The sequence below is a fragment of the Chrysochloris asiatica genome, unplaced genomic scaffold (assembly GCF_000296735.1).
Source record: "Chrysochloris asiatica unplaced genomic scaffold, ChrAsi1.0 scaffold00375, whole genome shotgun sequence".
NCBI classification, from domain to species: Eukaryota; Metazoa; Chordata; class Mammalia; order Afrosoricida; family Chrysochloridae; genus Chrysochloris; species Chrysochloris asiatica.
Window position 1 is genome coordinate 1,112,167 of NW_006408893.1, and position 14,956 is coordinate 1,127,122.

The window sequence follows — 14,956 nt, forward strand, 5'->3', positions numbered from 1 at the left end:
GGGAGAAAGATGAGGCTTTCTACTCCCGTAAGGATTTACACCCTCGGAAACCCTGTACAGGGTCGCTATGGGTCGGAACCGACTCGACGGCACTTAACAATGCAGAAAGTAGAAAACTGCTAACAATAAAAATACAGATTTGAAACTCCAGGGTTTTGAGGTTTGCCTCCACATTTTCTTCATATAGAGAAAGCAATCCCTAAACACCTTGGCAAGTCAACTTATCTTTTTATCAACCTCAAACTTTTACATTTCACACCCAAAATTGGCTTTTTAACAATTTCTACTATTTTGTTTGTTAGTTTACTAGACTTACCTATCACTTAAGGAGCTCTGGTAGTGTAGCGGTTACGAATTGGGCTGTGAACCGCAAGGTCAGCAGTTCAAAACTACCAGCTGTTCCACGGGAGAAACATGAGGCTTTCTGCTCCCATAAAGATTTACAGCCTCAGAAACCCTGTACAGGGTCGTTATGAGTCAGAACCGACTCCATGGCACATAACCACCAACACTACCACCTATCACTTGAAAGTACTAAGTAACTTATACACAAAGAACTTCTGTGACTTGGCATCCCTAAGATTGGAGGAGGTGGCATTTATGGCTAGAAATTCCCATTAAAACACAAAGCAGGCCTGGTTCCAAGGCTGTTGGGGCAAGAGATTATCTGGTAATTAACTAATTTTCATAACATTCAGCAGATTAGTAAATTGCCTGTGTTAAGCAGTTTTTAAAATAATGATATGTTGTTATAACTGATCAGTGGCCATAAATAAATCCTCTTTTAACTGCCTTTGAAACTTCTTGATTATCCTACAGACACTTCAATCTCAAAAGATCCAAAACAGAATGAAAACTGCTTCCCCCTTCAAACGCTATCACCACTAACAGCTTTCCAGATTCCAAACCTTGGATTTGTCTGTGACACCAACTCCTTCATTCCTCCAGATCATAATAGTATATATTATTGCTATTACTCTGGCAACTTGCTAATGTATGGTGATTGAGCCTAGGTTTGTTTCTTCAAAATTTCCCTTCAAACCCCCCTGGTGTGTCCTGTAGGATAAGCACTGGACTACAAGGTCAGTTTGAACTGAAGACCAGTGGTTCAAACTCACCTGTCGATCCTTGGTTGCTATGAGTTGGAAACTACTCAAAGTCACTTAACAACAACATCTATTACTCAGTGCAGGTCTTTCATCTTGGACTGGAACTATGTTGTTATTTTTATAGTTTTAGTGACTATGCTAGGTGCTTTATTTTTCGTACATTCACTCTAATCCTCTGAATCAATAACATGGCTACCTATTATCAATCTGCATTTTATAGCCCAGAATACCTGGCACAAATCTTTTCACCTTTATTATCTCTGCAACAATCAAATAGCTCTCCATTGACTCTTTATCCAGTCACACAAGCAGGGTGACACTGAGTAAATAAAGACTATAGCATGGATTATACATCAACATAAAGAAAAAATGCCTTACAACTGGACCAATAAGCAACATCATGATTAGCGGAAAAAACATTGATGTTGTCAAAGATTTCCGTTTACTTGGGTTCACAATCAATGCTCATGGAAGCAGAAGTCAAGAAATCAAAGGGCAAATCTGCAACAAAAGACCTCTTTAAAGTGTTAACGGAGTCCTGGTGTGGCACTGTGGGTTAATGCACTGGACTGCAAAGTCGGTTTGAACTGCAAGGTCGGTGGTTCAAGTTCACCAGCTGCTCCTTCGAAACCCTATTCAGGGTATCTATGGGTCAAAACCAACTCAACAGCACTTAAACAACAAAGTGTTGAAGAGCAAAGATGTCAGCTTGAGGACTAAGGTGCTCCTGACCCAAGCCATGGTATTTTCAATAGCCTCATAGTGACCCTGTATAGGGTTTCTGAGGAGCAGCTGGTGAGCTTGAACTGCCAACCTTGCAGTTCAAATGGCTTTGCAGTCTGGCGCATTTACCCACAGCGCCACACGAGGACTCCTTGGTAAAGTATAGGATCAGTTAAAAGGAGGAAGACCCTCAATGGAATGAACTGACAAGTGTTTGCAAATGGGCTCGAACACAGCAATGATTGTGAGGATGGACTGGATCAGGCAGTGTCTCATTCTGTTGTACATAGATAGGGTCACCATGAGAAGGAACCGATTCCATGGCACCAGACAACAAAACCACCACCTCTTCTCTAGGCCTCAATTTCCTCATTTGTAAAATGGGGTTAATGAATAAATTAATATGTGTAAAATGTTAAAACCAGGGCCTGCCCCAGAGTACACACTATATTAGCATTTGTTAGAAAATAAATAATAACAGTATTTATAGAGCTCTGTGCTAGGGTTTCATGAGCCATAAAAAGAAAAGTTCAGCTCCTACAACAGGTGCTCAATACAATGAATGAATGAATAAGTGAATTAAGTAATGAAAACCACACGCCCTATCCTCAGGGAGCTTGTTGTTAGCTCACTGTGGGGTGAACAAATTCTTCAGTCTACTGTTTGTGTCTCTAGGACAGTAACTTGTACAAACGAGAATAAATGCATTCCTTCCTCCCCAAGTTGGGGGGGGGGAGGGGGACCCACTGCCATGGAGTCAATTCTGAAGCACAGAGACCCTGTAAGAGTAGAACTGCTTCATAAGGTTTCAGAAGCTGTAAATCTTTATGGACGCAAACTCCCTCACTGTTCTCCTATGGAGTGGCTAGTAGGTTCAAACCACTGACCCCCTGCTTAGATGACCAATGCTTAATCCATGGCACCAGCAGTGTTCCTACACAAAGCTCTCTGACAACATCAGGTCACAATGGAATCTCCTCCCACTGAATAAATGTTCTGAGATCCTATTCCAGTTTCAGTACTTAAAGCTTTATGTTTCCTGAACTTGCAGTAGTATCTCTCTTCAACAAAATATCCATTATTTTTGAGAATCCAGGGTCCACACCGCCCACGGTGGCTATCTATTACTGCATTCTCTATTTTAGGGTTGTTGTTGCTATTAAGTGTGATAGCACTTAATATGAGTCGGATCTGACTCATTGCAACCTTATATAGGGTTTCAGAGGAGCAGCTGGTAGATTTGAACCACCAATCTTGCTGTTAGCAGTTCAGTGCTAATCTTACAATGCCACACCAGGACTCCACTTTAGGATTACTGTTGTTGTTAAGTGCTGTCGAGTCAGTTTCCACTCATAGCAACTCTTTATAAGGCTTCAGAGGAGCAACTGGTGGGTTTGCACTTCTTGGTAGACACTTTATAAGGTGTTCAATACATGTTGACTGGCTGATTGGTTGGCTGGAGGCTTAATTGAGAGCTATTAGGAGAGCTAAACAAGGTTTAGCATAGTTTTGTGAAGTGTTGGCTATTCAGACATCAGTCAGAAGATGATGTATAGTGGATAGTCTTCCAACATGATCACAGCAGCAGTAGACAGCATATTAAAGGTATCCTGCCATTTCACATAAATCCCAAATTCTCCAAGTCTTGGAATTATTTTGTAACTTCATACACTTAATTCTGTAAATCCAAAAAATCTTAATGTTCAATAATGGAATCCTTTTTATTTTTTTTCTTAAATAACATACACATAGACTGTGTTTCAGCTGCTATCGTGTCACAGTGGAACGAAATGCTGCCCAGTCCTGTGCCATCCCCACCATTGGTTCCCAACTGGACCGTTGCAATCTGTATGGTTACTGTATTGATTAAATGAGAGAGGATATACGTAAACACCAGCAAGCAGCAGAATGTACCACACAGCAGGTCCTCTTTAAAAACTGGTTGCCTCACTACTGCCTCTCCTAGTTCATCAAATCTACACCTCAACCACCCTTTAGGTTCAAGAAATTGCTGGCAACCAGCCCTAAGTACACTGCCTCCACTCAATGAGACACATGCACACAAGCAGAGTAGCCAGGTCCTTCCCCAGTCTACTTTTCAGCCTGTTGTCTTGATCTCCCCTGATTATGAATTTAAGTTAACATAGAGCCCCAAATGCTCAATCAAGGTCTCCAAAGAACATGAGAGTCAAGACTTGATCCTTATCTCATTTTGTCTTTGTTATTGTTGCTGTTACGTGCCATCGAGCTGGTTCCAACACATAACGACCCTGAACAGCGTTTTCAAGGAGCAGCTGATGGGTGTGAACTGCTGACCTTGTAGTTAGCAGTCCAGTGCTTATCCTACAGCGCCACACCAGGACTCCATGAGGATCCAAGATATCATCACTCACTCAGCAGAGATAAGATACTATCAAAAGCTACCTATCATTGAGAAGTTTTCAAGGGGAGGGGACTTAATTACACCAAACACAAAAAGAGATGGAAAACAGCAAGGCTGCCCAACAGAGACAAGGTTTTAGCCTGTTATCCTCTCATGAGCAAAGATGGGGTTGCAGCCATGAGATGCAAACTCCTTTCCAGGGTGACTTGCAGAACCAGATTTACTTCCAGCTCCATCCCATCTCAACCCAGCACCTGCCACCAAAAGAAAAATCAATTTCTGACGGACTGTAAAAAGCAATAAATGAAAACCACTCAGAACTTCCTGTCAGCAGCTTATGAAAGAGCATACAGCTGGGAATCTGCTGAGTGGCATTAGGATGGGGACCAGAAGACAGCACAAAGGAACTGTCCTTCATTTGTCTTAACCCTTGATCCTTCAATTTAGTACCACCTCCTGCATTCCTCCCAGATGTAACATTAAAAGACTTGAGTGAGAGTTAACAGACCATGTGACATGCAGTTCCTAATAACATACCAGGAAACAGCCACTTCTGGAAAGATAGGAAGAAGTAGTGTACAGCAATGCACTATAAGAACTGTCTGTTGACTGTCAACTTTCACATTTCTGCAGCCTTGACCAGGTGAGATTCCTGGTGCTATTATACCCCTTCAATAAAGCAAAAGCTTTCTTCCTGTCTGAGAAGGCACAGAGAGGTGAAGTCACATGGCAAGATTACTCAGCAAGTTGATAAGAGAGTAAGGACTGCAACAAAGGTCCATCATTCTCTGAAACAGGGTAGAGAGAAATGCAGTGTGAGAAAAAATTTCCCCTGATTCTGCCATCAATTTGCTGAGTGTCTTCAAACCTTACCAACCTTCATCTCTGTGAATTTCTGTCACCCCAACTCGATGTGTGGCTGAGCCAAGAGGGACAAAGTTGGTACAGCAGATTAGAAGGCCCCACTGTGAACGCCAATGAAAAAAAGTTGGGTTTTGGGGTAAACGTTAGAGCAGCCAATAGAGATAGTCCAAAATGTAGGCCTCAAGCAACTGGTGGGTGCTGGGAATCAGACTGGACATGAAAAAAAAAACAAACTAGATACATGTGTCTGTTGTTACTATGTGTTTCTGCTGCTACTAGGAAGTACTCAATGATAAAGCACAGTCGCAGACTCACACTGAACGAGACGGGGTTGGGGGAAAACTCAAAGGAGAGCAGTTAGGGCTCACTTTTAAGACATACAGCCATCTTGGTCCTTGTAACTCCAGTGCCCAGCCAGGATGGCTATGTGCCCAGGTAAACATGCCAGTGTGATGTGAAGAAGAACTAATGCATACAACAATCTTTCCACTTGATCTATTTGCACTGGATGGGGCAAAGGAGTATAAAGAAACAAACTCTTACCCAATCCCAGTCCTTGCAACACAATCTTTAGTCAGGAAACCTAAAGTATTTTAACTTATTCTTTAATGACTTAACTGAAGGTTTTTTTAAGAAAGCATGGGGGGTGGGCATAAGAAACAAAATATTGGCTTCACAGAAGCTGAATGAAAGTGATTCCGGTACCAACTCTCAGGTAAACCTGGAGTTCTGTTTCAGAGACAAATTTAATACCACATATGCACACACCACTGGTCCCAGCATCAAGGACATGAACACCTTGAGCATCATGAACACCATGATGGTAGTATAAACCCAAACTCATCCAGCTCTGTGTAATCAAGTAATCTACATTTGTTGTCCCTAACTTTTGAATAGATGATTTTCCAAGAATATCTTTTATAAATGAGAAGCGTGGAGCTTCTAACAGCCCTGAGTTGATTCCGCCCTTTGGAGCTCAACCCTTCACATAATCTCTGCTGTTCTTCATTAACTTTTCTCAGGTGTATCACGATTTACCCCCACCCCCACCCCTGGTCTGACAAGTGTAATTATAAAAATCCTGATGAGCCCTCCAGATAATCACACCATAATAACCAATCTCAAGTCTGAGTCTGGTTTTTGTCTTTAGAGAAATTCCTGGGGAAGGAGTTGGAGGGAGCAAAGTGGGGAACAGTTTTCATTGTTTTTAAGGGATAGTGCTCAGATCTTCCAACGGGAGTTAAATAATTTTCTTTATGTTTTTGGAGAGAAAAATCCTCTAAAAGGCTTGACCTTTTTCACTTCAGGAAACATATGTGTGGATCTGAACAGGGCATTCTGACAGCCAACAGGGCCACAAGTAATGTGTGTGTACCCAAAGATTAGCCAAGGGCTGTCGGACACACCACCCAATCTTCTTGCTCCACCTTCCTCCCACCTTAGTTGTACAACCCTGATGGAGTCCCTACCCCTCACCCCCAAATAGACTCAGTTTCTGGTAGGGGGGAGTAAGTTGAGAAACTAAGGCAATATAGACCTTGGCTGGTTCTAGAAGCAGAGATGGAAAGGAGAGGAGTTATCAGACTGGACTAAACTCCATAAAGGTCCCTTTGTGAGTGCCAGGCCCTGGTTTGGGATTGAGCCTTGCCTGTAAAACAACTAAGGTGGTTTCACAGAAACTGTCGTTCATCATATAACACTACCCAGGGACCCAACAACAACTTAAAACTAGAGCAAAATTTCCTGCCAGGCATAAAACCTCAATAGGGCTTAGCCTCTCTTCGAATCTCAACTTTCTCTTTGCCTGATTCTTCTAAAAATAAGGTCAGTGTGGGATTGAGTAAGAGGCTAAAAACCACTTAAGGAGCATGTTCTGCCAGGGTTAACTTGTTGTTGTTGTTGTTGTTAGGTGCCATCAAGTTGATTCTGAGCCATAGCAACCCTGTACAGGGTTTCCGAGGAGCGGCTGGTGAGTCTGATCCACCCACCAACTTTGGTTCAAACCAACCTGATGGCTGCGTGCGCCACACCAGGACTCCAGGGTCAGCTTGGTGGTTGTGCTGGTGACGTGCCATGGAATCGGTTCTGACTCATAGCAACCCTGCTAAGATTTCTGAGGCTGTAAATCTTTACAGGATCAGAAAAGCCTCATATTTCTTCTGAGGAATAACTGGTAGTTTCAAACTGCTGACCTTGAGGTTAGCAGCCAATCTCGTAACCAGTTCGTTACCAGAGCTCCTTAGGGTTATCTTAGGAACACCATTTTCTTAGGTTAAAGACAACCAACAATATAGAGCTTACTCAATTGCTTTTCCCATCAACTGTGATAACAGAGATGGAGCAAGGTATACCTAGGAACCCTGGAGGTAGAATGGTTGAAGCATTCAGTTGCTAACCCAAAGACAGCAAGTTGGAACCTGTTTCACATAAGAAAAGACCTAGCAATCTGATCCCATAAAGAATACAGTCTAGGAAACCCTATGGGGCAGGTTCTACTGTGTCCTATAAGGTCTCGATAAGTTGAAACAGACCTAATAGCACACAACACCAACCCCAATTTTGCAAATAGGGGCTCAGCTATAGAGAGGGTAAAACAATATAGCAACATAGTGTAGGACCATTTAGAGTGTGTGGAGCTTCTTTCTTCTCCAGAATGCCCACCTCCTGCCCTACTTTGCTCGAGGGCAGCAGTCGTTGTTAGTTGCTGTAGAGTCAATTCCAATTCATGATGACCCCACGTGCTCAGAGTAGAACTGCTCCACTGGGTCTTCAAAGCTGCGACATTTTGGAAGCAGATCATCAGACCTTTCTCTGGAGGCAGCTTTGAGTAGGCATGAACCACCACCAACCTTTTGACCAGTGGTCAAGCATTTAACTGTCTGTGCTACCCGGGGATTCCTTTTAAGGTAGTAACCATCCCCTATTTTCCTCACTTTGCCAGATGGAAACTCCCACCAAAATGGACCAGAAAAAGGACAAATACATAGTGTGTACATCTGCCCTATTCTGTCCTCCCTCCTGATTTTCTTCCTCCTCTTTTCACATCCCCACACTGGTCACCCTTTCTTGTTTTCACCCTCAGTCATCTCAAAGGCACAATTCTAAGAACTCAAAATGAATATAGCAGTCTCACATTCCAGTTCAGTATTTCTATATATGTGTGTGTCTCTCTCTTGTTCTCTCTTGCTTTTCACCTCCTTCCCTCCTTACTCTATCTCACACACAGACACACAGACGCACACGTCACTGGAGGATGCTGTTGTTATGTGCCTTCCAGTCATTCCAACTCATAGCTACCCTGTCTAGGATTTCCAAGGAGCGGCTGGTGGGTTTGAACCAACGACCTTGAAGTTAGCAGCCCAGTACTTAGTGTATGCAACCTATTATTTGATATAGACTCATTGGTGCCAGATCCTTGGAAAGGTCACCCATCTCCAAAGAGGATCTTTTCCAATGCAGGGAGCCAACTTCATCAATGAGCCTCTATACTACCAAAGTAGATCTCTATCTTGGTAGTAAAAAAGTGGAAAAAACCATTTCATCCTGACAAGCTTCTAGGGTCAATGGGGTAGTATAAAACTCTAGCCAAAGGAATTAACACCAAGATCACAGACCCAATTCTCTCACTGATCATATTTTTTTCACTTGTTCTCATGATCTCACTAAGACTACCACAATGCATGGTAAAATCATAAATCATCCCTTAACACTTGATATAATCAATAGTTTCTTTTTAAAAACACTTCCTCTTTCTTTGTCACTTGACTGCCAGAAGAGACTATAATAGTCCTCATAAATTGGGAAGCAAAATTCCCCACATTCAGGGAAATCACAGGAATTGATGATTTCCCCAACCTGGTTATTTTCCTGATCCAAAGGGTCTCCCTTGACAAATATGAGCTAGACATATTCTCCCACTTTATCTCAAATTCCCCCATACCTCAAATGTCTCCAGTTGATCCACAGGATATCTCCAAGCATGTACACTGCATCATCCCAGACACAAATTGCTTCTGTTTCTTCCCCATACATAACACCAGTAAGGATTTCCCAACATTTTCCCACCATAGTTCTTATACCTTATCTCTCTCTATGCCTGACTTGAAATCATCCTAAATAATGTAGGGTCATCAAAATAGTCTTTTCTTACTGTCTGTGCCTAGATCCTATCTAAAAGTACCTACAATTACCCAGTCTTCACCTATAGTTGAACCACAAGTTGGCATGGAAAGGGTCACTGGGATAAGAAAGAAATTGCTAAGACTGGATACAGAACTGAAAAGTTAATTGCCCCATCCATGTTCCTTCACAAACTGTGGCACTACCAGAAGAACCAAGCAACTCTGAGTGGTAAAAAAATGCAATTGACTTTGAACCTACCACTGATCACTGTATGATAGACTTAGACAAACTACTGACTGCATCGCAGCATCAGTTTTTTCATCAGTTTATCTAGAACTTTCTTTGAATGTCTCACAGGGTGGCTGGCTATAAGAAGCTAATGAAATAAGGAGTGTGGGAGTACACTGTAAACAATAACACTATGCAACTGAATAAAAGTATCACAGTCTTCAAGCATTATCTCCCCTTATAGGATAAAAGGGCTGGAGAGCTGGCCACCAGATTGTCATCGTCTCATTTAAAGACCACCAAGTTGAATCTCATTTTAGACATGGGGACGTCTAGGCCCAGAAAGGGTAAGTGATAGACCTAGGGTCCCAGGCCTAACAAGTGGCAGAGCAAGGAATAGAATTCAAGTTTCAGATCTGCAAGTCCAATTCTCTTTTCACTGCTCTGCATAGCATCCCTGCCAATGTGTACAGACTGAGGAGGTTATTTTTGAGACGAAGTTCAGAACAATATTGCTCTGAGCATAAAAAGAAACAAAAACCAAGACAGAGCAATCTGGCAGAAAAAAAAAAAAAATCACGCAACCATTGCACTTAAAAATACTATGTTCCTTATTATATGATGTTGGGGCTAACCAGGTTATCTCTGGCTTTTACTTAAGGAGCCAGGCTATTTGAGAAGAATGATAGAAGTGATTTCATTCCCTACATAGCCAAATTCATGTAATAATGAGCCTTCTTATAATAGGGGTCAATTGTACATTCAGTGGAAAAGGAATCATTAAAAAGCATCCTGCCTTTCAACACATGAGGCACTTCCTCAACAGCTTGGCCAAGTAAAACCCTCATCTACCCTCAAATAATCCCCAAGCCAGACCACAAATTGCTAGCTGCCTCATACTTAGTAACACCCCTTGTCATGCTTGCTCGGACTCACAAAATAATCTGGGACCACAGCAGCAAGCATTCTCTGGGGGCTTCTCAGGATGTGTCAGCCCTGGGCATAGGTGAAAAATGACCTCTCTAAGGTAGGCTGCGTGGGCCAACTGTGGAAATTCTGTGGGAGTTGTGAAGAGAAAAAGAAAGTGAAGAACTACCACACAGCAGAGGGCTGCATAACCTTGGTGGAAAGAGGGGGTAAAAGAGGGCAGGTTTGATTAAAATAAATTCCTGAAGGCCAGAATTCCCTCCCCAAACGGGTTTGAGAGTAGTTTAAAAAAAAAAAGTAAGTTTATTAAGCTCTAAAGAAATCTATGTTGAGAACACTAAAGGTAAATAGAGTATCTTTAGATGGGGTGTGGCTGTGGATGACAAAGGAATCTCAGAAGTACATATTCCTATTCCTTAGGAATACATGACCCGTATGGGAGAGGAGTGTGCTGGATAAAGATCTAAGCTGTTACTGGTGTTTGGGGAGGTTAAAGATCTGTGGTATCCCATGCCAGCCTCCCTAAATGTCTCAGCATACCACAAACTACTCAAGTTGATTGGTGCACCCCTGGACTGGTACCCCAGAGTTACTAAGAATGTGAGCCTCAAGGTCTGAAGACCCCTACAAGTTTACCAGCAGCTCCAAAGCAAAGTGAAAGCAGCACAGGTTATTGGGGGTGGGGGTGGGGGTGGGTATATGATAGGCATAGGATGAACACCCGTTGAGAGGTGACCAAAGTTTTTTTGGGTTTTTTTTGTTGTTGTTTTTTGGTTTTTTTTTTTTTTTTTAAGAAGAAAATGTTACATTTGTTCCCTGCTGAGAAGTCACATCTTCCTTATCTCCAGCCTAAACCCACGTCAACAACTTTGAGTGGGTTGAAGGAGGGCTTTTCAGACTTGAGCATTAAATGCTGTTGTTGTTAAGTGCCGTTGAGTCGGTTCCGACCCATAGCGACCCTGTACAGGGTTTCCGAAGGTGTAAATCTTTACGGGAGTAGAAAGCCTCATCTTTCTCCCACGGAGCGGCTGGCAGTTTCGAACCGCTGACCTTAAGGTTCGCAGCCCGATTCGTAACCACTACGCTACCAGAGAGCATTAAATAGCAAAAACAAAAATAAAAAACAACTAAAAATTAGGATAAATTTTGTGAAGTTCGTTCCACTGGCAATCTTGTGTCTCAGAGGGAGACGTCTTGCAAACTTTCTCTTCCCAGTAACAGCCCCCATCCCGTTCCCCACCCCCCTCCATTCTCACCCCTACCTAGGCGGTTCGTTTGTGGGGTTCCTGAGCACTTGGGAAAGCTCTTCTCCCCTGTCTGCTGTTGTAACTTGGCTTCCAGTAGATCACAGCCTCCTAAAACAAACAAACCCTGGCAGAGGCAGCTACAGTACAGCTGAGCTCCATGGCGCAAGTTTTCTCTACACTCCTCAACGTGCAGGAAATCTCGCCAGCGCTGGGGCAGGACTCCAAAGGAAGGGAAAGGCCAGCTACATCAACGCTCCGCGAGCTGAATGGATGTGAGGCGGGCGGATAGCCATGGAAAGTGAGACTGACAAAAGTCACCATGGACTCATCTCCTCTCTCACACCCTGCAACCTGCCCAAGCGGGACGGCCCACAAGTCGCTGGAGGGGCCAGTGAGTGATCTATCTGCAAAGTCCTGTTGCTTGTACCCTGAGCTACTCACTGTCCCGCAGGGGCGCATGGCCCTCCAAGGAGGTCCTTTCAAATTTCCTCCAGCCCAAAACGAAGAGAGCAGCCGCCCGGGCGTGGGGGAGCAAAGACTGCCTCAGCGCCCTCCCTAGTGTGTCTGCGCGATGGGCTCTAGCCTGGAGCCAGCCATGCTCTCATCCCATGTTTCAGTCCCTCTTAGTGATTGGTGTCTGAGCCTGAACTGCTGTTCAGACCCTGCTGCGCAGCTCCTGCCCCTCTGGGGGCATTCACTCCCACCTTGGGCCAAGTTTCAAAGTTGGTTTGAGGGCCCAGATCTGCGGCAGCCCTCACACCCTCTTGCCCATTCAAAGTTGGGTGCCGGGACCGAGCCGCCAGCTCTTACCTTAGACACTGTGAGCGGCTCGCAGTGTTCCAGACCCCCCTTGAGGGTGAAGCCCCAGGGGGCCCCCCCTTGCAGCTGCACTGGGACGTACTGGAAAGACCCAGGCCGGTTCTCCATCCTTGGTTCCGCTCAGGCGCCAGCAGGCTTTTTTACGCGGGGGCTACGTTGCCTCCGCCCCCAGCAACTCCGCCACCATCGCCCTCCAGCTCTACGCCACACCGGACCGCCCTGTTCCGCCTACTCTCTGGGCTGGAGACGCTCAGGCATCTAGCGAGCACAAGGAGGAAATGACACGGAGTTGGAAAAAGGGGGGAAAGGTGGGGGGCGGGGGGAGGAGAAGAGGGAAAAAAAAAGAAAAGGGGAAAAAATGGAGAGGCGGAGAGATAGCACGTAATGGACAAGAAAACGGAGCAATGGGCAGGGGAGTCACTGGGATCGCGCCTATAGGATCGCTGGGGAGTGGGAGTAAGGCGAGGCCGAACATCAATTGTTACATTGTTTCATTCAGGAAGGCCCCCACTTTGGTCCTCCTCCTTACTACCCCATTCCCCGCCCCTCCAGCCAGCCTAGGCGATGGGAGGTGAAAACCATTAGTGTGGACGGCCCGCATGGCTGAATGGGCTTAAATGTTGGTTTCCTGGTCAGTGCATTCTTGTTTCTTTAACTTTTTCTTCTGAAGGTCCCGAGAACACGGTTCTGGGAGGGTTACAAGGCGGCTAATTTGTGGATCTTGCCTAGAGGTATGGTAAATAAAGTAAACAAGCCAGCGGACACAGTGGGACTGTGTGTGTAGACTGCTCTGTGTGCCTGAGCTTTAGGTGTGTGGAGTCATTGTGAAATACTGCCCTGGAGCTTATTTCAAATGAAGAACTGTTTTTTGAGGATGTCCCCTGCTTGGACTCAGCTGCATCCTGGCTCCGAGCTGGCGTGTATGAGTATCACTGCACTTGTGTATGTTTCAGTCATCTGGAGTTCCTGGCATGGCTTTGCACTTGCTCTACTAAGAGGACCAAGCCAAGAATCAACAAGTTTTATGACTAGCAGTATTGTGTCTACTTCTAAACAAACCTGAAGGAAAGAGCATCCTTCATTGATAAGCTGATCAATTAATTATGTGCCTTTGGGAAGAATAGGCTTTTAAACAGGGTCCAGGACATCTCTGCTCATCTATGCGTGTGTGGGTTTGTAGACAGATCAAAAAACAAACAAATACCCACAGTGATTGTCCCCAAAAGTTAACGTGTTACTAAATCTTATGCTGATTTCTCAGCCTTGACCTGGGCAAGGTTAAGGTTGCCTTTCCACTTGGAAGTGTTTTTCTCTGGAGCCACATGCAGACAGTGAATTTTTTTAAAGGAATATCCAACAACAGGACATTCCTCCTCTTTCTTCCCTGTTCTGTCTCTTCTCCCTTACTTGTGCAGCTTTTCCCCCCATTGCCACCAAACAGACTTTTGCACCCTTCCTTCCACAGTCAACCTTCTGGAGACAAGGTTGCCACTTTCTGCTTCCATACCCTCACTGTTATTGCCTCCTCAACACACTTTGGCCTGCTTTGTGTCCCACCAAGTCACTTTTCTCACAGTCTGCCCAAGTCAGTTCTTTCCTTTCAACCTTCTGAACTATCTGCATTATACGATGCTGACCTGACTTCTCTTTTAATAAAACCATAGTTTGCATGTTTTGGTGGCCCCCTTTTAGCTGACTCTTTGAGATGACTCACATGTGAAACTACTCTCTATCTTTAGACTTTGACCTGCAAATACAATCTTAATTATGTTTATTATTTTGCGATTCCTTAGAGGGCAGAAAATTTGGGAGAACCACATCTCAACTTGCTGATTCCTAACTGATGTGTCAACTAAAAAATGATAATAGCATTTATTTGCTCTGTCCTACTTTGACCTTAAGCTTTAAAAAAAAAAAAAAAAAAGATTGTCACTTGTTAAAATTCAGCATATTTCAGTCCCATCCTCCACCACCCTCCCCCTCGCAAAAATAACTAAACCCACTGCCATTGAGTCCATTTCAACTCATATTGTTGTTGTTAGGTACCATTGAGTCGGTACGGAACCATAGTGGCCCTATGCACAACACTGCCTGCGCCAATCTCATAATCACTGCTACGCTTGAGCCTATTACTGCTACCACTGTGCCAATCCATTTTGTTGGGGTTCTTCCTCTTTTTTTGCTGAGCCTCCACTTTACCAAGCATGATGCCCTTCTCCAGGGACTACACCCTCCTGATAATATGTCCAAAGTATGAGAGACGAAGTCTGGCCATCCTGGCTTCTAAGGAGCATTCTAACTATACTTATTCCAATACAGATTTGTTTGTTCTAGCAGTCCATGGTACCTCCAGTACTGTCCTCCAACATCATAACATGCATATGAGGCTACTGAAAATACTATGGTTTGGGTCAGGCACACCTTAGTCCTCAAGCTGACACCTTTGCTATTGAACATTTTAAAGAGGTTTTGTGCAGAAGATTTGTCTAATGCAATACATCATTTGATTCCATGAGTACTGATGGTTGATCTGG

At 44.1% G+C, this 14,956-nt stretch overlaps 1 protein-coding gene across 1 annotated transcript in view; it reads right to left on the reverse strand.

Moving 5' to 3' along the window:
- SHROOM4 (shroom family member 4) overlaps positions 1 to 12,536 on the reverse strand; it is a 401,166-nt gene extending 388,630 nt beyond the window's left edge. The window contains exon 1 of the mRNA XM_006876350.1: positions 12,414 to 12,536. Within this exon, the coding sequence (XP_006876412.1) occupies positions 12,414 to 12,530 (117 nt within the window). The 5' untranslated portion in view covers positions 12,531 to 12,536. The remainder of the gene's footprint in view (positions 1 to 12,413) is intronic.
- Positions 12,537 to 14,956: the final 2,420 nt, after the last annotated feature.